Source organism: Saimiri boliviensis, chromosome 13 (genome assembly GCF_048565385.1).
Source record: "Saimiri boliviensis isolate mSaiBol1 chromosome 13, mSaiBol1.pri, whole genome shotgun sequence".
Classification (NCBI taxonomy): domain Eukaryota; kingdom Metazoa; phylum Chordata; class Mammalia; order Primates; family Cebidae; genus Saimiri; species Saimiri boliviensis.
In genome coordinates this window covers 59,986,082-60,009,755 of record NC_133461.1, presented here as the reverse complement: position 1 = coordinate 60,009,755, position 23,674 = coordinate 59,986,082, and the positions used below count along the sequence as shown (strand labels likewise).

General features: G+C 40.7%; 1 protein-coding gene across 3 annotated transcripts in view; it reads left to right on the top strand.

Annotated features, from left to right (window-relative positions):
- Positions 1-23,674, top strand: part of MYOM1 (myomesin 1) — a 194,559-nt gene that overhangs the window by 12,568 nt on the left and 158,317 nt on the right. Inside the window, exons 1-2 of one of the 3 annotated variants that reach the window (XM_003924808.4) lie at positions 13,247-13,420; positions 18,181-18,498. In XM_003924808.4, the coding sequence (XP_003924857.1) occupies positions 18,209-18,498 (290 nt within the window). In that variant the 5' untranslated portion in view covers positions 13,247-13,420; positions 18,181-18,208. Of the gene's footprint in view, positions 1-13,246; positions 13,421-18,180; positions 18,499-23,674 lie in introns of those variants that run through there. The other 2 variants (XM_003924809.3, XM_074383712.1) reach the window with 2 other exon arrangements.

Here is a 23,674-nt window from a genome sequence, read left to right as displayed (position 1 = left end):
TGAATGTTATTACCAGACTTCTTTATGGTCCGCTAGGTCCAAAAAGAAATTTTTGGTACAGAAGTGGTAGAAGTGAACAGATTAACAATAGACCAGATCTTATTTAGATATAAAGGCACAATAAAAATTATTGTCCAAGGCAGGGGAGAACAATACATAAAATCTTTAATATATCTATACTAGTTCTTACAGTAGTTCTTTCTATTATATACTCTTTTCATTATAAAATGTTCACTGGGGTCCATGCCTTACTATGACTTTATAACACTACAAAGGAACAAAATTTCAAACCTCCAAATCAGATCTACACTTAAAAACAGGAAAATTCACTGCACTCCAGCCTGGTGCCTGGTGACAGAGCAAGATTCTGTCTCATAAAAACAAAACAAAACAAAAAACAGGAAAATTGGTCAAGGAATAAAAAATATTAATAAAAAATAAATTTAAAACTACAGTGCTCAACACATGACTTTTCAATGGTGAAGGATATTCTTTATGAAAACCATTGAAAATAATTAAAACTGAGAAATATAAACATATGATCAGTCTCTCAGCATATATCACAATTAATTGCAGGTAAATTATAGGTAAGCATAGAACATAAAGCATAATAAGTTGAGTAGAACTGTATATCTTTGTTGGGAAGAAGAATATACATTTTAAAAAATGGTTTTAACCAATGTATTATTAGCACACAATAAACTACACATTTAAATTCTACAATGTGACAAATTTTAACATATGTATACACTTATGAAGCCATTATCACAATCAAGATAATAATATACCTATCACCCCAAAGTGTCCCTAGGTTGCACTGTAACCCAATGCTCCCAATTCTTCCCTCCTCTCGCCTCTCCCAGACTCACACAACCACTGATCTGCTTTCTGTTACTATCATTTGCATGAGTTAAGTTCTTGACTGGTGAAGTGGTTATTGATTATATGATGGATGGTTCTACTTTTTTTTTTTTTTTTTTCCAAGACAGAATCTCCCTCTGCTGCCTAAGCTGGAGTACAATGGAGCCCTCTTGGCTCACTGCAACCTCCACCTCCAGTATTCAAGCAATTCTTGTGCCTCAGCCTCTCCGGTAGCTGGGACTACAGGTGTTCACCACGATGCCCAGCTCATTTTTGTATTTTTAGTAGAGACAGGGTTTTGCCATGTTGGCCAGGCTGGTCTCTCAACTCTTGACCTCAGATGATCCACCCTCTTTGGCCTCCCAAAGTGCTGGGATTATAGGCATGAGTTGCCGCACCAGGCCAGGTTCTACTTTTAAAAGTCAAAATGTAATGGAAAAAAAGCAAGGAAAGAAATGAAATGGAAACTTTTGTGATAACTATGACAAATAAAAGCTTAATATCCACACTAGCAAACATTGAAAAAAAGAATATTTTATTTTGGCTTATTTGATTGCAAGGAACAGGGATGGTCCAATTATCTCATAAAAAGAAAGGATGCAGATTTTAGGGATAACGCATGACTGGATTACTGCTGAAAACAAAGGTAACTCGAAGGCTTGGCTCTTCATGTTTTCTCTCAAGGGTCTCATGGGCCAAATGTTTGTTCTCCAATGGCACCTCTGCCTCTTTAAGCCCATCTGTTTTGTTTGTTCCCTGCCACCCATCTTTCTCTGTTAACTTTAGTTTGCGGTCCCTCATATTTCAGCATGCCGTGGCTCATCTTATTCCAAATACACCCATGCTATACCTTGATTCAGCCTCTTTGACTTTCCTTCCTTCTATTAAGTGTATTGACACTCAGTCTTTCCAAATTCAAATTCTCAGAGGAGGAGTATAATTGGCTTGGCTTGGCTTGGCTTTTTGGTCCAGGCCATTCACTGCTACCTTTGGATCTGAAATGACCCATCACCTGGGGTCAAAAAGCAGGGTCACCTGGTTCTAAACTTCAGCAGGTATTCTGAGCAGGGCAGCATTCCTCAGGAAGGGGTATGAGTAATGTAGGCATTGAGTGCTTTCTTGTCTAGCAAAGAGAATGGAGTTTGAGAGCCAGCTGGCAATTGATTCAAATCCCAGTTCTATTATTTACTAGCTATGTCACTTCGGGGTACTTGCCTAACCTCTCTGAACCTTAGTTTTTTTGTTACTGGTGAAAGGTGTCCAGGTTATTGGCATCCTGAACAAAGAATTGGACAAAATGCACAAACAAAGCAAGGAAAGGATGAAGCTACAAAAGCAGAGATTTGTTAAAAATTAAAGTACACGGCCGGGCGCGGTGGCTCAAGCTTGTAATCCCAGCACTTTGGGAGGCCGAGGCGGGCGGATCACGAGGTCGAGAGATCTAGACCATCCTGGTCAACATGGTGAAACCCCGTCTCTACTAAAAAATACAAAAAATTAGCTGGGCATGGTGGCGTGTGCCTGTAATCCCAGCTACTCAGGAGGCTGAGGCAGGAGAATTGCCTGAACCCAGGAGGCGGAGGTTGCGGTGAGCCGAGATCGCGCCATTGCCCTCCAGCCTGGGTAACAAGAGCAAAACTCCGTCTCAAAAAAAAAAAAAAAATTAAAGTACACTTCGTATGGTGTGAGCAGCCCAAGCAACCAGCTCGAGCTCGGTTACAGAATTTTCTGGGGTTTAAAGACCTTCTACAGGTCTCCCATTGGTTACTTGGTGTACACACTATGTACAGGAAGCAGTGGCCTGAGATCAGTGTGATTGATTGCAGGAGGGGGCCAATCAAAGGATGAAGCAAAGTTACAAAGTTACACCCTATGCAAAGGTCTGATTGTTTGCAGAAAGTGACCGATCAGATGCTGAAGTGAAGTTACAAAGTTATATTACCATGCAAATGAAAACTTAGCAACCAGGCTGATTGTCTTCCAGAGGGGACAAAACAGAGGCCCTTTCTTTTTTTTTTTTTTGAGACGGAGTTTTGCTTTTGTTACCCAGGCTGGAATGCAATGGCGCTATCTCGGCTCACCGCAACCTCCGCCTCCTGGGTTCAGGCAATTCTCCTGCCTCAGCCTCCTGAGTAGCTGGGATTACAGGCACGCGCCACCATGCCCAGCTAATTTTTTTGTATTTTTAGTAGAGACGGGGTTTCACCATGTTGACCAGGATGGTCTCGATATCTTGACCTCGTGATCCACCCGCCTCGGCCTCCCAAAGTGCTGGGATTACAGGCTGGAACCACCGCGCCCAGCCGACAGAGGCACTTTCAATTTTTTATCTGCAACTTGGAAAATGGGAGGTTGCAAAGGAAGTAGCCTGTGGTCCTTTTGTTACCTGGCCATGGAAAGTTGGGGTTTGCCTTATGATTTAGTTCTAGAAAGTCAGCATAAATCGGCCTTAGGTTCCCTGCCTCCAGACCCTATTCTCCTACCTCATTTTCATTTATTACTTGGGAATAATAACTGCCTTGAAGAGATTTCATAACAAATACATAAAATAATACCTGTAAAGCACTGGTATAGTATCTAGCACACAATAGGTCTCAACTAATGGTAGCTATTTTATTATTACATTAACAGATTAATAATGATCTCAGGAAAAGAACGCTCACACAAGAGTAAAGCCAAATAGTGGGATAACATTTAAGGATATGCTCAGTCTCACAAATAATTTTTTAAATACATTTGAAAACAGCTATGAGATATATCTCACTTCTGTTAAACTTGCTGAAATAAAATTAACCATTCCAATATTGATGGGACAGTGAGGAAAGAGTACACTCATATTTGGTTAATGGCATTATACATTAGCTAATTATTCCAAATAGCAACCTCATAAAACATATCCTCCAATTCATAGTACCTTCTGGGCAAATACTTCCCAAGGAGGTAGTTAAAAAGGAATACTTCTATTTGTACAAAATATTTATAGCTTTCTTTTTAATTCAAGCTTTCATCCTTTTCAAACTGAAAGAGAACTAAGAGATTATTTTTTTTTTATCTTGAGTTGCGTATTAGAATCATTTCAGAGCTTTTAAAAGACACTGATGTTCATGTCTCATGCCAGAGATAAGGAGTTAATTGTCTTAGAATATGGTTTAGAAGCTCCTCTGGTAATGCTAAGGTACAGCCAGGCAGGAAAACCACTCTTCTAATCCCACCGTATTAGGGGAACTATGAAAAAACAAGAACCTGAGAGGCTAAAAGGCCTCTCAAAAGAAGTCACAGAGAGGTGATAAAAGAGCTGGGTTGAAACTAAAGCTGCTCCAAGTGCCTGCTTCCAGCTTCTAGTCCTGGTGAATGACTAGAAATCCTAGGTGCTCAACACTTAGAGACCAGGTAGCAAATTATTGCAGACCAATACAACACATTCATTCATTGCTATTAAACAGACAGCTGTGGACAGGGTAGGACATTGGTGAGAAACAAGTGTGATACTGGTGCATCCATTACTGACTTTCATAGAGAGAGAGAGAGCAACTGTTCCCAGCTGGAAGGGGTGAATCCTGTGGGTGCACTTACCTCCTCCTCCAACATCTCTGTTGTGGAGGATGAGGTTATCAATGTCCAGGACTGCTGAATGCAGGGCTATCTGTGCTAAGCAGTGATGAACTAGCAAGAGTTCATTTTTAAAAATTGTGGCGAAATATGTATAGCATAACATTTACTGCTTTAACCATTTTTAAGTGCACATTTCTCTGGCATTAAGTACATTCACATTGTTTTGCATCCATCACCACTACCCATTTCCAGAACTTTTGTCATCACCCCCAGTGAAACTTTATACCCATTAAATACTAACTCTTAATTCTTCCCACCCCGCCACCCTGGCCCTGGTTGCTATTATTCTGCTTTCTGTCTCTGTTAACTTGACTATCGCAGGTACCTCACATAAGTGGAATCATGCAGTATTTGTTCTTCGTGACAGACTTATTTCACTTAGCATAATGTCTCCAAGTTTAAAAGGCTGTTTCTAAAAATAAATATCCACTTTCTCTCTGCTCCCCTGTTCTTTCCATCAAATACCTTTTCCTTCGAGGTTGAGGATCACCTATCCCTCCTGTCGATCCTTGCTTTCCCATTCTAGGGGCCACTCTGCCTTTTTCCTTGTCCTTTAAGGCTCAGTGTTATCTAGTAGGCAGGATAGGAAATGCTAGCTCTGTAAGCTGCATCTGAGACTGCAGAGTCTGAAGGGTGGTTTTGTTTTGTTCTTGCATCTTTGTTTCTGTTTCAGTGTGAACTGAGGGAAGAAATAGGACTCTTGGTGTATGAAAGAGAGAGAGAAGAAAACAGAACATAATCACATTTATACTGGGAAACATAGCCCTGTCTCACATGAAAAAATGGTGTCTATATTACTTTAGAAATTGGAAAAGTTGTAGACTTTAATCAGAAATGCTTTGTTTTCATTTATGCGGAAAATACTGCGCACCATTTAAGCATATTAACTCTGGATCTCAGTTATCTGAATTTGAATCCTAGCTCTAACACTTTTTAGTTGTGTATTCTAGAGCAAATTACTAAACTTCTCTATACCTTGTTTTTTGTTTTTGTTTTGTTTTGTTTTTCTTGAGACAGGGTCTCACTCTGTCGCCCAGGCCGTAGTGCAGTGACATGATCATAGCTCACTGCAGCCTCAACTCCCTGGGCTCAAGCAATCCTCTTGCTTCAGCCTCTCAAGTAGCTGGGATTACAGGCACATGCAACCACATCCAGCTGTTTTTTTGCCATGTTGCCCAGGCTGGTCTTGAACTCCTGAGCTCAAGCAATTAGCCCACCTTGGCCTCCCAAAGTGCTGGGATTACAGGCATGAGCCACCACGCCCATCCTGGTCAGTGTTTTGATGTTTCATTTGGTTAATTAAATAAGGAAAAATAGATTTTAAGTCTTTTAAGATTTAAGTTGGCATTATTCATAATAGCCTCAAACTAGGCATAATGCAAATGTCCATTTATTGATGAATGGAGAAACACAATGTAGTATATCTTTCAATAAAATAATTCTTAGCAATAAAAAGAAACATGCTGCTGAATCACGGGACACCCCAGAGAAAACTCAAAAACATCTGGCCAAGTGAAAGAAACCAGACACGAAAGACTACATATGGTAGGATTCCGTTTGTGTGAAATTTCTAGAAAAAGCAGAACCGTAGAGACAGAGGTCAGTGGTGGCCTCGGTTGTGGGTAGGATCCAGGATTAACTTCAGACAAACCTGAGGAAACTTTTCAGGGAGATGGAAGTGTTTTAAAACTGGATTTTGGTGATGGATGCACAGTGTAAAAATAGACTAAAACTCACTTTTCTCTTAAAATGGATTAATTTATGGTGTGTCAATTTTATTGCTATAAACTGTTAAAAGGAAATTCTAAATGAATTGAAACTGGAGACTCAGATCTGCTGATCTTTATTCTGGTTCTTACTTTGAAAGAAAAATCTATATTATTTTTGTAAAAATAACACACAGTTATTGTTGGGAGACAGTTCTCCACGGGTCTCTCGTGTCTCGGCACACGTTGCAAGTGAAGCACTGGCTCTCCTTTGTTCCAGGCTGTTTCTGCAGGACTGTTCATACAGTGAACAGCCTTTCAAGATAGAGAAGTGTCTCCAGCCACAGCAAAAGGCAGACATGCTTACTATCCAGTGTAACAAGAATATCTCCCTCTGCGGCAAAGGGCAGGGATGCGGAATGCTCATGATGAAATATTCAGGTGCTCTGAAGTCAAGATTCTTCTGTAATGCGGCCCGCTGTGACTGCAGGTGTTCACCTGGTCTTCATCATGCTGTCCTTTGGGAACATGGGGATTGGGAGTTGGCAAACCAGTGAAGAATATGCTGACACTTGGCCATCTCCCTTCTCAAAATGCAAGATTTTGAAATTGTGTCATATCTCTGGAAATTCAAACACATCATTTACTGACAGTCATTGGTGAATGATGAAAGGGCAATATTTCTGTCTAAGTTAGAATCCTGACAAGTCCTGAAACAGGAAAGCCAATAGATTAACCAGCCTTGGCTGCCTGACCTCTTTTTGTCCTCAGCCATAAAGTAGCAAACGGACAATTCTTCATTAACCAGAGAGGGGGATGGAGGGGCGTGGAGGGAGGAGGGTGTGGATCAACATAACCACAGTCAACTTCCATGGCCTTGGAACATATTAATATGGATAAAGCTCACTGGACTTTGGAGATGTTTGACATTTAAGACACTGCCCATTCATACTGAGTCTCCCCTCCTTTACCTCCAGAAGGGGTAGTCTAGGAAGAGAGGTGCCAAGCCTTTGTTCTGGAATCTGGGGCTCTGGAAGAGGCCAAGATTACTCCTCCTGCCTGTATTGGGAGCTTCAGTAAAGGCCACTTGCTTCTCCCCCTCCTTTGGCTTGTAGGGAAGTATTTTATCATCTTCTACCCAATTGTCCATCAATCCAAGGGCCAGGTGCACCTTAACAAATAAAGGGCTTCCCTCCCTTCTCCTGTGAATAGGGGAAGAAGGTTCAGACGGGCAAAATGAAGCATCTGTGATGCAGGAACGAATTGAGGAGAAGAGAGAGAAATACGGGCAACTAATGAAGAATAAAAAGTAATTCCCTTTCCATAACCATGAGTGCAGCACTTTACAAAAACCAAGGCCACTGTGGAATTACGTTTGTGCTTCCTAATAGTCTAGAGTCTAGTCTAGAGGACAGGGTAACAGGAAAGGATCTGACTAAGGGTTAGGCCCTATGCCACCACTTACCTGCCAGTTCTGCACCATGGCAGGCATGCCCTCCTCCAGGACCGGGCTTTTGGCCCAGCACTTCTTCACCTATCCTCAACTGGGAAGGGAGCTCACAGGGGCCCCTCACAGCCTGTGGATTCTGATGCAAGATGTCGACTATACTGGCCTTAATTTTGCCATTGCCCAGATACATTCAACATTCAAACTAGATCTTATTTTAGGACAGGCGCAGTAGCTCATGCCTGTAAATCCCAGACCTTTGGAGGCTGAGGTGGGCGGATCACTTGAGATCAGAAGTTCAAGGCCAGCCTGGCCAACATGGTGAAACCCCCATCTCTACTAAAAATACAAAAACTCGCCAGCTATCAATGCGGGCGCTTATACTCCCAGCTACTCAGGAGACTAAGGCAGGAGAATCACTTGAACCTGGGAAGCGGAAGTTGCAGTGAGATTGCAACATTGCACTCCAGCCTGGGCAACAGGGCAAGACTCTGTCTCCAAAAAAAAAAAAAAAAAAAAAAAAAAATCTAATTTTAGATTTAGATTCAGTTTACCTAGTTTAGATTTAGTTCATATAATAACTAGGTGAAATGTGGCTTCTGATAAGAGTCCTAGGCCCCATCCTCCAGCCACTCCCACACTCACCCACTCTGCTTCCCTCCCTCTCCTCTACTCATTACACACAAAGACTTAAACAATAACGTACTGAAATACCTTTCTGGATTATTTTCAGCATAGTAGGGATTAAAGTCATAAAATGACACCACTTCAGAGATGAGCCAGCAGGTAGAAGCAGACTTTTTGGCTCAAGGAGGATTTGTTTTATTCTTCCCACATATTGCTCCACACAGAATGTTGCTAATCTGCTTATGAGCAAGTCAAGAATAAAACAGTTACCTTGTGGATTGACAGCACAGGTTATTAGAGCTGGAAAGCACCTTAGTGATCATCTAGCTTTAAGCCCTTTAGTTTACAGATGAGAAAATGGAGCTTCAGAGAGGTGAAATGATTCCTCAAAGTTACTCAATAAACAGGACCAGCTGCCAAACATGATATCTTATTTTAGTGTTGCCTATAAATTAGGCAACAGTGAGGTAGGAAGGATACAGCAAATTTACAGCTTTCAAAAGAGCTCACTGAACAATTTATTTAAGCTTTTCCTTCTGTGGAAAGCATCTGCATTGAAGAAATATTGCTTAGAATCCTTTTTTCTGGGGCCAGTATCAGTTATTTTTGCTTTCCCATATCTACCATAGTGCTTTGCATAATAGGTGCACATTAGATTTGCTCCCTTAATCCCTTTTTTCTTTTTCTTTTTTTTTTTTTTTTTTTTGAGATGCAGTCTTGCTGTGTTGCCCAGACTGGAGTGTAGTGGTGCCATCTTGGCTCATTGCAACCTCCGCTTCCCTGGTTCAACTGATTCTCCTGCCTCAGCCTCCTGAGTAGCTGGAATTACAGGCGTATGCCAAGATGAGATTTCACCATGTTGGCCAGGCTGGTCTCATAAACTCCTGACCTCAGGTGATCTGCTGACTTTGGCCTCCCAAAGTACTGGGATTATAGGCGTGAGCCACCACACTGGCTAATCCCTATCTTTTAAAGGAGAGGGATTATTTTTGTGTTTGCTTTCTGCAGCTATCACAACTAATCACATGCTCCTTCTGTGTTGTGTCCATCATTTCATCATTCCACGTATCTCACTGTAACATAAATATTCTTATGTAATCTTTGTTACCCAACAAAGACAAAGGGCTCTAACCCATCACTTTAGTGGCTACTTTGAGGGCATGAATTAGTCACTTTTGTATGCTAAGACATAGTACAATGCCTCTAATGTCTTATAGGTTTTCAATAAATGCTTTATCAACTGACTTGAGTAAATGCAGGCCTTTTTGTATATTACTGATGTATGAGTTTTTGTTAATTAAAACCAGCAACGTAAGAAAAAATGTTCTTCATTTCAGTTGGAGTTTAAGTTTTGTTTCCATTATATTTATGGAGACTGTTTCTTTTGTCTATTCCCTCATGTATAAATTTTTACTAACTACCTAGCCTACTGTAAAACAAAAATGAGCTGGAAAATTGCTAGGTGGCTAAATATAATTCATACATTTATTTTGGCTTTTAGGATATACTGTTGGTAGTTAAACTCATCACTTCAACCGTAAAAAAAATTAATGCCTTTACAGTTAGTTTGAAGAGAACACGTATCTACTTTAAAACCATTTTTGAAAACTAGGTATAATTCTGGAATAAAATATTTTCTGAAGTTTCCAGACATATGCTTTTTAAAAAAGTGTTTTACACTAGATTATGTTCTAGGAAATTTGAAATTAACAGCTGGTTAGCACTCCATTAAGTTTTCCGGTTAATTACACATCTGTAAGGGCATCATGAGTAAGTGTAATTGACCCAGAATACACGTCTATAAAGGAATTATAACTAAATTACAATAATTGAGTCATATGACCCCAAGTTTTTCACCTTTAGTTTTTTCATCCAGTACATCACCATATGTACTTTACTATGTGGCTAATTGTAATTCAGATAAATTTGCTGTTAGAAAAGGCTGAATTTAGATGATGCTACAGCAGAAAGATCACTTAAGAGATTCTGCCAGGTCTAGCTCATGCTTCTTTGATCTAATCTTATTGTACATTTGTTTGTAATGAATTCTGCCTTTCACAGGGATCCTGAGTATCAGTGAATCAATGATAATATTTTAGGTTTTCCATAGTGTGTATAGACTTCTCCTATTTTTGTATTTTTAACAAAGATCAAAATTCAGTAAATATTTCAATGTATTGATATTTGTAGCCAGTACATTTTGACCTAATAAATTATCATCTGTTACATAAGAAACATAAATGAGACTCTTCCTCTGTATAACAGTTCATCCTTCTAATGGACAGTATTGGCACATGCTGCTTTCTATCAACATACATGTGTGCATGCACACAGACACACACACGCACACACACAGTTAGATGGTTGAGAGGCAGCAGAGTGTAATATAGAGGAGGCTATGCTCTGTGTAGAACAGTCCTGGGTTTCATCCTCTGTCACATTCTGATTGTGTGACTTTAAGGATATTAACCTCTCTAAATCTCAACTTTTTTTTTTTTTTTTTTTCTTTTTGAGTCAGGGTCTCTCTCACTCTATTGCTCAGGCTAGAGTGCAGTGGTGTGATCTTGGCTCACTGCAACCTTGACCTCCCCAGGCTCAAGCAATTCTCCCACCTCAGCCTTCTGAGTAGGTGGGACTACAGGCACATACCACAACACCTGGCTAATGTTTGTACTTTTGTAGAGATGGAGTTTCGCCATGTTGTGGAGGATGGTCTCGAACTCTTGAGTTCAAGAAATCTGCCTACCTTGGCATCTCAAAGTGCTGGGATTACAGGTGTGAGCCACCATGTCTGGCTGTAAATCTCAATTTCTTAATCCATAAAATGTTTTCATGATAATCATGCATATAATAATCAAATAAGATATGTAAAACAGTATTACTTCCTGGAAAGTAGCAAATAGTCATTAAGTATTAGCTATTATTATGAGGACTTATATCTCCTATTTTTATTTTTCCTCTTTTCTGCTTTGAGAAGATTTGGAACAATTTACCAATGTTCTGTAGAGAAACAGTTCACCAGAAATCATTCTAATGGCTGGTGGATAAAACTTGACAAGAATCACTGCATTCTATCACATGTTTAGCGAACAAATGGATGATTGGGGAACATAACACTTGGAAAATTCTTTAGCTAGCTTCCAGTTAGCTAAAATGTCTGCTAAGAGCAGATGTATGTATATGAAGAAATGCCAGGCTGAATTTCACAGGTAACTGGATCAGAAGTAGGTGGAATAGATTCTTTTATATACTTTGAGTAGCTCAGAAGCTAACACTCTGTTACAAGTGAAGACCCATATTGCGCTTGAAAGGCCATTTCAAAATATCCAGTTTCTTATCAACAAAATGTCACTGGAGGAGACAGCAATACATGACTACAAGTACATGGGGTTTGGAGTCAGATACCTCTGAATAAATTGAATTTCCATTGTCGACCAGCTGTGTGATCTTTGGCAAATGCGTTCCCTTCTGGAAGCCTTGCTTTCCTCAACTACCTAATGAAGCTGTCCCTTACAAGATACGGTGAGAATTCAGCAGGATCATGTATATAAGCTGCCTATCCCAGTGTCTGGCACTGGATAGGTCCTCAAAAGTGTTAACTGTAGTTATCATCAAGAAAGTAATGATGGGCTGGGCGTGGTAGTTTATGTCTGTAATCCCAGCACTTTGGGAGGCCGAGGCGAGTGGATTGCTTCAGTCCAGGAGTTTGAGACCAGCCTGGGCAATATGGTGAAACTCAATTTCTAACAAAAATTGAAAAAAAAAAAAATTAGCCAGGCGTGGTGGCAAGCACCTGTAGTTACTCAGGAGGCTGAGATGGGAGGATAGCTTGAGCCCGGGAGGCAGAGGTTGCAGTGAGCAGTACCACTGCACTCCAGCCTGGGCAACAGAGAGAGACCCTGTCTCAAAAAGAAAAAAAAATTTAATAGACACAAGTGATCTTTATTCAGCTGATGTAATATCACTGTCAGATCATAAGGCCAAAAGATCAAAACACCAACCTCCTGAATGCATATAATCTAACAATGAGCTTTGATATTATTGCTATCAGTAATAATAGCTTATATTTATTGAGTCTATATTATGTGACTGTCACTAGGTTAAGTGGTCTGTCTGCAGTATCACATTTAATCGCCATAGCAATCCTATAATTTGAATATTATTATCCCCATTTTATAGACAAAAAACGTGACGCTTAGGAAGGAGAAATACATTGCGAGAGGCTATGTGGCTACTAAGTGCTATCAGTGTAGTGGGACCTAGATCTGGTCTGAATCCACAACACAGGCTCTCACTGCCGGGTTCTACCTCCTCTTACTTGGTAACACCATTTAAAGGACAAAGAAAGAGAATCTCTTATTAGATGGACTGACCCTACTCTGAGTTAGGAAAGATAAAACATGGAGTTGTGTCTTAAAAGGCTTTAGTTAATCAATAGGAAATCAAATATCAGTCTTGAAGCTGGGACTTGACTTTGTAAATTTTCCTGAAATGAGAGAAATAGTGACGTTGATGTCAGGCAAAAATTGCTACCACGTGTAACCCATTTCTTCCTTGTTTTGCCTTTAGTTAGCTTCAAGTTCTTTTTTCTTTTAAATGTACTGTATGTCTTTAAGTTCTTTGTCTCTTTTAAATGTACTGTACATGTGTTATTAACAGCACGCCCAGAACCATAACTTGGCATTAAAATTCCATGAAGTCCATTTTGAGAATCATATTACTACACCTATTTTTAGCTCTTAACACAAACCACTCTTTCCATTACGCTTTAAAATTATCTAATGATAAAGTGATAATGAAAATACCTCTTGTTGCCATATAAAAATCCTCTTTTTGCTTTAATCGGGCCAGACCCATTGATCGGCATTACGTAATGACATTCCTGAGGCAGCTACCTGCCCGTGCCCCTCTCCTCCTCCTGGTTTGGGACTACCCTCCCCATCTGCTGCTATATTTATCTGCCTTCTTGGCCATAAAAGGCTGGCTGTGTGGCCTGACATTCGACTGCCTGACCACATGCATTATTTTTGAACTGGCCCCCAGGGTCCTGTCTTTAGCCCCGCCTCTTAACATTTTCTTGGATTCAACCTCAGTGGAGTTTTCATTCTCTCATCCAGCTCCTCGGCCTCGTCGGAACATCTCCACCACCATTACTCCTTTGGAACTGGTAAGTGTGACACTGAGGCAGAAGAATGCACTTGATAGCTTATGAGCTTAGCAGCGCTGCAGTGTAAGTGGTTGCTTTCTGGCTTCTGAACTCAGCGGTTTTCTCAGAGAGATATCAGAATAACAGAGAAATAGGAAAGTGAAGCTCCAGGGAGGGAAAGCAGAACAGCCGGTGCCACTTGGGCTGGCACGGCTCTTCTCTCTCATCACTGTATTCTTCTGAAATTAAGCTCCTGTTTCTGGGGAGGTCATATTTGCCTCAGATTGAACTGTAAGCGTGTGTTAAATACTCTTTCCAAGTACAGTTTGGTTGAAATCTAGAATGGATGAGAGACAGGAGGCCCTGTATTTTCAATCCTCCATGCGCCATGCCATACAATGCTTCCTGGTTACAAATTAGACCGAAAGAAGGAAAATGAACTCTGAAGTCACTAGTTGATAATTCAGTGATCTTGCTGTGACAATGCAATGTGCATAAATGTGAGAGTGCACAATGATATTCCTGGACTCAAAATGGTTAAGTAATATTTCAGAGGCAACATAGAGCCCCACGTAGTGATCTTTCCGGAAATCATTTTCATCCACTTTTGCCCTCTAATGCCTGCACAAAAGTATCATGGAATGTGTATTTCATCAAAAGCTATGGAATGTGTATTTCTTCCTAAAATCTCAAATTATTTTCAGAAAGAAAATTTAGGTCTTAAAGTAAAAAAAGACACTAAAACCATCCTTTCTCCCAACGTACTCCAGCTGTCATGTGTTGGGGCTAATCCTGGCTTTAGTTGACTTCAAGGACTTATTTGATGAAGAGGAGGTGGTTGTACCTTTGTTCCAGAGGTCAGGGCTGTGACAATCAGCAGTGTGGACTTCAAGTCAAACCCTGTTTACTTGTAACCTACTATCTATGTGAGAGGAACATTAACTATTATTAAAAATAAATATATTTGGGGAATATAAAATAAAAAATAGTATTGGGGCAAGACATTTACAATTTTTATTTTGAAAAATAACATTTTAAATCTTTTGGGGAGTGAATTGAGTTTATAACAACACATAACAAGGTTCTTTATTATTTATTTGAAAATAATTCAAATAACGTGGCATGTTATAATGCAGTGTGTATCATAACAGAAACTTCTCTAATATCTTTATAACTGCCTAACATAATTCTGTATTAACATTTTCTAACTCCTTTGTTTTATCAACATTAATTATTAATTATTAATTAGACATGGTAATTATCCTCTATATTTTATAACAGAAAATAGCAATCTATTTAGGGGCTGAAGCAAAGTTGCTTGCTGGTAGCTATTTTTTTCTCTTAGGACATGCCATGTAGACTGATATCTTCCATGAGCCCTAAGATAAATATTTCTGGAGTGAAGTTTGCTCGGTTTTCTTCTCTAGGGAATACATGCTGACTTTTAAAATAGTTTAAATAAAAAGTAGTTTTAAACTTGACCAAGAAGGATTCATTCTTCATTTTGAATTTTTTTAAAAAATGAGATTTGGAGAAAACAGATCACTTTAAAATTCATTCTACACTATTAAAACATTTGGTGGTGGAACTTATAAAACTATTACTTCATCCAGGGTTGTCAACCTGGCTGATAGGCCTGCTATCGGTAGACAGACTATTCAAGAAAGCTAAAGCAATGTGACTTCTCCCTACCCTATGCTAAACAAACATACCTTTGACTTTCAGTAGAACTGTTAGCTCAAGTTCACAATGCCAGCTGCCACCCTGGGAATCAATTCTCTTGCCTCTTTACATAGGGAGACTAGAAGCCTGCATATTCCTCATGGAGCAAACAATTTTTTTTTCTAGTTTGAGACTATGCCTTTGCTTGAAGTGTTTGTGAGATTTGAGAGAGGTTATATGTAAGATTAGCATACTCCAGGGTTCAGTTTTAGGACTTTATTTTATCTTATATTTTTATAATACAGACAAGATCTCACCATGTTGCCCAGGCTGGACTCGAACTCCTGGGCTCAGGAAATCCTCCTGCCTTGGCCTCTCAAAGTGCTGGAATTACAGGCATGAGCCACCGTGCCTGGCTCAGTTTTAGGACTTTCTTTTCTGTGTATAATAGTTCTCATCTGTTTTCTTGGCTTTTGATACCGCCTATATGCTGTCGACTCCCAAATGTAGATCTCCATCCTGGACCTCTCCCCTGCACTCCAGAGTCACCTATCCAACTTCCCACGTAAAATATCTCCTCTGGGAAGTCTAACAGGCCTGTCAGATGTAGAGCATTGAAACCAATCTCCTGTTCTTCCACCCCAAACTGATACTTTCCCACATTCCTCCCCATCTTAGTTAATAGCAACTTGTCTTTCAGTTGCTCAGGCAAAAACATTGGAGTCATATCTTTCACATCCTAATTCAGAACTTTCAGCAAATGCCATTGGTTCCAACTTCAAAACCTATGCAGAACTTGACCACCTCTCACACTTTCACTGCTACCCCTGTCACCTCTAGCCTGGACCATTTCAATGGCCTTTGTATTCTTTTGCCAGGGCTATCATAGCAAAGTCCCATGGACTGGGTGGCTTAAACCACAGAAACGTATTACCTTCCAACTCTGGAGGCTAGAAGTCCAAGATCAAGGTGTCAGCTGGGTTGGTTTCTTCTCCGGTCTCTTGTTAGCTCACAGATGGCCTTCTCCCTGTGTTTCTACGTGGTCTTCCCTCTGTTATGTACATATCTGGGTCTTGGTTTTCTTTTCCTGTAGGGACACCATCATATAGGATTAGGTCCCACCCTAATGGCCTAATTTTAACTTAACTTCCTTTTTTAAGGACCTATCTCCAAATATGGTCACATTTCGAAGTACTGGAGGTTAGGGCTTCAACACAGGAATTTTGAGAGGATACAGCTTAGCCCTTTCATGGGTCTCCTGGCTTTCACTCTCGTCCCTCCACAGTCCATCTTCAGACATCAGAGAGAATGAGTCTCAGCTCAGAGTCTTCCAATGGCTTCTCAGCCCTTTCACAATAAGGGCCGAAGTCCCTACTGCTACCTATAGGACCCTACACTACCGGCCCTTCCCCCACACATAGAGCTCACCTCTCTGACATCCTCTCCTATACCTCTCCCTCCCCCAGAACCTCTGCTAATCCGTGGTTCCTGGAGCACGGTAGTCATGTTCATTCTTCAGTGCCTTTGTGCTGGTCTTCCATCTGTAATACTCTTCTCCAGAAAGTTTCATGCTCAGATGTTACTTTCTGGGAAAGCCATCCCTGCTGAGGCTGTTGAAAATTGCATCTTTCCCTCTTAACTGCTTTGTTTTTCTCTACAGCACTTGGCACATTAACCTGTCTCATACTTACTTGTTATCTCTATTATCTTTCTCTGGCAGTAGACTGTACAGTTCTGTACAGGTGATTAGAACAGGCATTTTGTTTGTTTTGTTTAAATCTGTCGTTCTTTTTTGTTCTGAAACAGAGTCCTGCTCTGTTGCCCAGTATGGAGTACAGTAGTGTGACCTTGGCTCACTGAAAGCTCCACCTTCGAGTTCAAGTGATTCTCCTGCCTCAGCCACCAGAGTAGCTGGGACTACAGGTGCCCACCACCATGCCTGGCTAATTTTTGTATTTTTAGTAGAGATGGGGTTTCTCTATGTCGGCCAGGCTGGTCTTGAACTCCTGACCTCAAGTGATCCGCCTGCCTCGGCCTCCTGAAGTACTGGATTACAGGCATGAGCCACTGTGCCCAGCCTCACTACTGGATTTCATGGGCTGGATGGTGCCAGGCACACAGTAGGTGCTGCTAATTATTTATTGAATGAATATCACATGACTCTGTCCTTCCATATTATCCCAAATGAAGCCCCAAATGAGGATGGAATGGTAGAAGATTAGAAATATGTATTATGAAGAGTCTGAGGAAAAAGCACAAGAGCCAGGATAGAAAAACTTTGTCAAGACCGCCTAGATAACAATTTTTTTAAAAAAAGGTACCATGGGCCAGGCGCAGTGGCTCACGCCTATAATCCCAACCCTTTGATCATGAGGTCAGAAGATGGAGACCATCCTGGCCATGGTGAAACCCCATCTCTACTAAAATTAGCTGGGCATCGTGGCATGCCTATAGTCACAGCAACTCAGGAGGCTGAGCGAGGGGAATCACTTGAATTAGGAGTCGGAGGTTGCAGCAGTGAGCCAAGATCGTGCCACTGCACTCCAGCCTGGTGAAAGAGCAAGACTCCATCTCAAAAAAAAGGTACAATGACAGTAGTGGCACATCTGGGCTACAAAGTGGAGTTTTTAAAATATTGTTATGCTAAACTTCATACTCTTTTCCATTTACTTTTTGGAAAACATAAGAATATTAATTTTTATTTTATTTTTTAGACAGAGTCTTGTTCTGTCGCCCAAGCTGAGTGCAATGGTCAGTCACAGCTCACTGCAGCCTCGAAGTCTTGGGCTCAAGCAATCCTCCTGCCTCGGCCTCTGGAGTTGCTGGGACTACAGACACACACCACACCCGGCTAATTTTTTCTTTCTTTTCTCTCTTTCTCTTTCTTTCTCTTTCTTTTTTCTTTCTTTCTTTCTTTTTTTTTTTTTTTGTAGAGATAGAGTCTCACTGTGTCGGCCAGGTAGATTTTGAGCTCCTGGCCTCAAGTGATCCTCGCTGGGATTTCAAGTATGAACCACTGCAGCCAGCCAAAAGTATTGATTTTTACAGATTGGTTTAGATGACTTGTTTATGGAATTTGTTCCTTAATAATTCACTCAAAAAGTGTTGTCTTCTTTCAGGTGGCCCGGTTCCCTAAAGGGGCACAGGATGTCTTTGCCTTTTTATCAGAGGTCCCACCAGCACTATGAACTCAGCTACCGCAGCAAGGACCTCCGCACCACCATGAGCCACTACCAGCAAGAGAAGAAGCGCTCTGCCATCTACACCCAGGGCTCCACGGCCTACAGCAGCCGCTCCTCCGCCGCGCACCGCCAGGAATCCGAGGCCTTCCGTCAGGCGTCTGCCTCCTCCTTCCAGCAGCAGGCCTCGCAGTGTGCTCTGAGCTCTGAAGTCAGTCGGAAGGCGGCCTCAGCTTACGATTATGACGCCTCCCATGGGTATGTCGGAAGCATGCTTCCAACCTCCGGGAAGAGGCGTGTGCTCTGAGTGACCCTCCCAGTTACTTCTTTTTTTGCTGTTGTTCTGTTTTTTGTTGGTTTGGTTTGGTTTGGTTTGGTTTGGTTTTGGGTTTTTGAGACAGTTTTGCTCTTGTTGCCCAGGCTGGAGTGCAGTGGTGCAATTTCCTCTCACTTCAACCTCTGTTGCCTCCTGGGTTCAAGTGATTCTCCTGCCTCAGCATCCCAAGTAGCTGGGATTACAGGTATGCACCACCACGCCTGGCTAATTTTGTATTTTTACTAGAGACCAGGTTTCGCCATGTTGGCCAGGCTGGTTTCGAGCCCCGACCTCAGGCAATCCACATGCCTCAGCCTCCCAAAGTGCTGGGATTACGGCCTTCTCCCAGTTGCTTTTTTTTTTTTTTTTTTTTTTTTTTTGAGACGGAGTTTCGCTCTTGTCACCCAGGCTGGAGTGCAATGGCATGATCTCGGCTCACCGCAACCTCTGCCTTCCGAGTTCAAGCGATTCTCCTGCCTCAGCCTCCCAAGTAGCTGGAATTACAGGCATGCGCCACCACGCCCGGCTAATTTTTGTATTTTTAGTAGAGACGAGTTTTCTCCATGTTGGTCAGGCTACTCGAACTCCTTATCTCAGGTAATCCACCCTCCTCGGCCTGGGCCTCCCAAAGTGCTGGGATTACTGTACAGACTTGAGCCACCACACCCGGCCCAGTTACTTCTTAATTATGTTAGCCCTGCATTTCAACCAGGTGTGCAGACAGACCCTGTTTGGGAGACCTGGGACCTGCGCCTACCTATTTCTCTTTATGGTCTATTTTAGCTTCACAAAGAGCTTCATATTCTCACGGACAAGTCTTGCTTATGTTACCAACTGTGCTATTTGTAGAAACAGGGAAGTTTTGCCACAGGTTACTTTAGCATCAGCAGGGGCCAGAAAAGATAATCTCAGTAGTCACAGCGGGTTTCCTCATGCTCAGAATGTTTCTGCCTAGATGAGAAGCTGGCATATAGAATTTAAAATTCGCAGGGCACAGGAGACTAAACCGACACTGCAAAGATGTATTCTATTAAATAGATTTTTTCAATATCTAATAGCAAATGCTTAAAATTTGAAACTACCGTTTATGCAGCAGGTATTTTCTTTAGCTCGAGCATTTGATGACATGGCCCTATCTCAGTCAGCCTAAGAATAATAAGAACCAACCTGTAATCCGACAAAATTAGGTTTATTGACCCAACGCAATGAAGGAGACTAAACACTAGAGGAAAAAGGGTTATTTTAGGATTCTAGGAAGACTGGAGCTTAGATGCAGGTCTGGTCTGCAACATGAACCCTGGGTGCTATTTCTTTGGAAACAATGAAGTTAAGATAAATGTGGACTGTTGCATCCCCAAGCCTCTTATCTGGGGCTTCTTACCAGAAGTGGGAATTGAGGCTGCTTCTCTGCCTCAGTAAAGCAACTGAGATCCTCCAGGCAAGGGTGAGATGTTTCATTCTTACTGATGTAATTTTAAACAGTGAACTCACTGATTGTCTTTGATATTAGAGAAGAAAGCTTCTGAGTGAGTCTATATTCACTCACAGAAGGTTACCATGACGCTTTACGACAGCAATGTTCCTGGGAGAAATGTCATTTCCTGTTAACTTTGCAGTTGGCTTAACAGTGTCTGCTGTTTCAGCTTGATGAATGTTGGGCAGATATTTACTTTCTCAGTCCAAGGCAAGTTTTATTTTCTTCACATTCAGAATGAAATACTTCGTGGAGATTTAAAAAAACACTTGCAAGATACATGTGACTTGTATTTAAAATCTATCTGTAGTCCAAAGAAAAAAATTGCTGATCTTCAAAACACAGACATTTCTGGGCTATGTGGTCAGTAACCACCTGCTGCCTCTGTCCTCTTTTCTAAAGTATCTGGCATAGGTTGTATTTTTTGCTATAAACGAAACATAGTTTTCAGTCTTACCAAATTTAAGTCTACAAAATATCTCATAGGGCAACTGGAAAAGCTGTTTTCTCTCGGAATCTAAAAAGTTATTGAGGAAATAATGGAGTGGTTGATATAACTAGAAGTGAGGCATGTTTCCAAAGGCAGAAATTCCTAAATCTCTGTTGGGTTTGAGCAGCACCTGATCTACAGCTGTCATTTCATCAGTGATGATGGTGGCCTCCTGGGAGCTTCTGCTGGGTTCAGTAACAGAGCCAGACTCCGGTGGGGTTTACCTGGAATGTATGATGGCAACACTCTGAAATTCCATTTAGGTTAAGTGAACCTATGTATAGGATCACTTCTCAATCTCAGTGTCATAGGTCATATTTTGCTGTGGGATATTCATAAGGATCACACATTGGCTGCACATATGAAAATACTGTTACTGAGGTGAATTCATTTCTTTTAGCACTTGCTTCTAACGAACTGCCTTCCCAAGAAAAGTTGGGAGGATTAATACCATATGTATGTGACAGCCTCAATTTGTTTTCCTGCCTGAAAAACGTTCTGCAGATATGCTTAAGAACCTCATTTAGGAAAGTAAGAGTAATAGAGGAAGATTACATTTTAAATATCCATTTTCCCAGACTCTTTGTGCTAGGTTTATAGAAGATGGGCATTTTCATTATCATGCAGTTGTCAATGTAACTCCTTGTGTACTTATTTCATTTCCCCAGTGCTGTAGAATCTAGAGTTTTATGAACTTGTATTTTTAAAGGATCTTTGTTTTCTCAACTTTATTGCAAAATTTTATATTAAAACTATTTTAATTTTATTCAAATCCTTTAAGCCACATGTGTAATATTTATATTTATTCCTAATCTGCTATATTATTAGTAATTAAACCTTTGAGCAGATTTTATTATGAAAACATTTGCTCTATATAATCCTCAGGAGACTTAGCCATTTTGGCCATAAAGAGCCTTAGATAATAGACTTTCTCTAGGGAATGGAACTGTAATTATTTTTCTATGTTCAAACTCATTACTTTTTCCTTCCTACTATGTATATATTTCAGTAGGTAGGTATTTCTTATGGCTTGCTATGTTTGAACAACTTAAACTTCTTGGCTGAAGCATGCTAACCTAGAAACAAGAGGGGGAGAATGCTAATATCTTTGAATAATTCAACGTGAAAGACAAAGAAAGCCAACTCAATCCTGAAGGTATTTTAGTCTTTCTCTTTCTCTTTTTAGACCTAGAACACAGGGGCAGATAATATTTTTTGAACACTTCAAAGTCTTCATAATTCCTTTAGGTTGTATTTTAGCTTGCTCAAAATGAAGCCACTTTTTCCTGCTAAATGAAAGCACTCTCTCTGGATTGTGAACAGTGTTGTTGATTAAAACGCCTGGGGTTGGAAATGCACCTCAGTGGTGTGTACTAAGCACTGGGCTTGGTCTATTTTTAGCTGTGCTTTGTAGTTAGATGTCCAGGATTAAAGTGGAAACTATGGAGAGTTACATGTGCTCAGGGCTTGGCTGACCTTAGTGAGTCTTAGGAACAATGACTAGTTTGGAGTCAGTGTGCATGCAGCACAGATCAGTTACCAATTGTATCCTAAGCCATGGTTATAAAGTAAATTCTGGACAGCTTACTCTAAACGCCTTTGTTCTTGGTCACAATGGGAAAAACAAAAAACAAATAATTTAGGAAAACAGAAACTCTTGAAATGACAAGATTACTGTTTCATGCTAATGATCAACAAACTATCATCCAGATTAAAGGAGCAGTATTACTTATGACCACTTTGCAAACATTAGGCAAGGGTCCTTTTTTTTTTTTTTTTTCCAGATGGAATCTCCCTCTGTCTCCCATGCTGGAGTGCAGTGGCACAATCTTGACTCACTGCAGCCTCCACCTTTTGGGTTCAAGTGATTCTCCTGCCTCAGCCTCCTGAGTAGCTGCGATTACAGGCATGTGCTACCACACCAGCTGATTTTTGTATTTTCAGTAGAGATGGGGTTTCACCATGTTGGTCAGGTTCGTCTCGAACTCCTGACCTGGTGATCCACCAGCCTTGGCTTCCCAAAGTGCTAGGATTATAGGCATGAGCCTCTGTGCCTGGCCAGGCAAGGGTTCTTAACCTATGTCCATTAATGATTTTAGTAATCTTAGATGATCTGAAATTATATGCAAAATTATGTACAGGTGAGAATTTTTCTGGAGAGAGGGACTATAGCTTTCATCAGATTCTCAGAGAGCTCCATGATTTAACAAAGGACAGAACCATTGTTCTAGAAGTCTAAAAATGACTAACAGACTCTATTGTATGACCTGAGGACCTCTTTTCTAATGCCAATGTTATAAGGACTTGGGATGAACTAAGGCAGATGTTTACAGAAAAGGTTACCACCTTTATGGAAAGCAGGGACCCTCCATTCTTGCAACTAAGCTGGATCATACATTAAGATGAAAATAATGCAAAAAGGAATGTTTTCTTATTCTTGTAAGTAGAATGAATAACTTAGAAGAATATGTAAGTTATTCACGTACAATGAATGACTGACAAGAATGAATAACTTAAAAAAAAAAAACAGAGAAGAGCACAGCAGGTTTATTAGGTAATGAGAAGATTTGGAGCTATTCCTCAACCTTCTGTAGTGACAGCAGACATTTGTTGTCTTGTTCTAAACAAAATAAAATTTAGCCTCCATGACATAATTCAGCATTGCATTCTCTATACCACTGAGTCTTTACAACAGCGCTGAGCACTTGAAATTTTCATCCTCATTTTATAAATGAGCAAATTGGAAATGAAGGAGATTAAATAACTTTCCTTCTTTACACTAGGAAGTAGCAGAGTGGTTATTCGAACCCTCATCATACCCAAATCCCCACCCTTTCCACGGGCACCTGATGCCAGTTTCAGACAGCAACTCCCCTTGACCATACACCACTGGGTTTTCCTTGAAGCATCTTACATAGTTTCTCATCGTGCTTCCTTTGATGTACCCTTCTTGTAGAGAAGCTACTGAGCACCAAAATAACCAAGATTTAGAGCAGGGAACAGTTGATGAAAGGACACAAATTAAAATAAAGAAAATCCAAGGAGTGTCCATGTATGCCAAGCCTGGGACCTTGCAGACACTTTAACCCACCATAAAATCAGACATAGATATTTGCAAAGACTCTAAGAGACAGAAGTTTGGGGCTGAAAACAC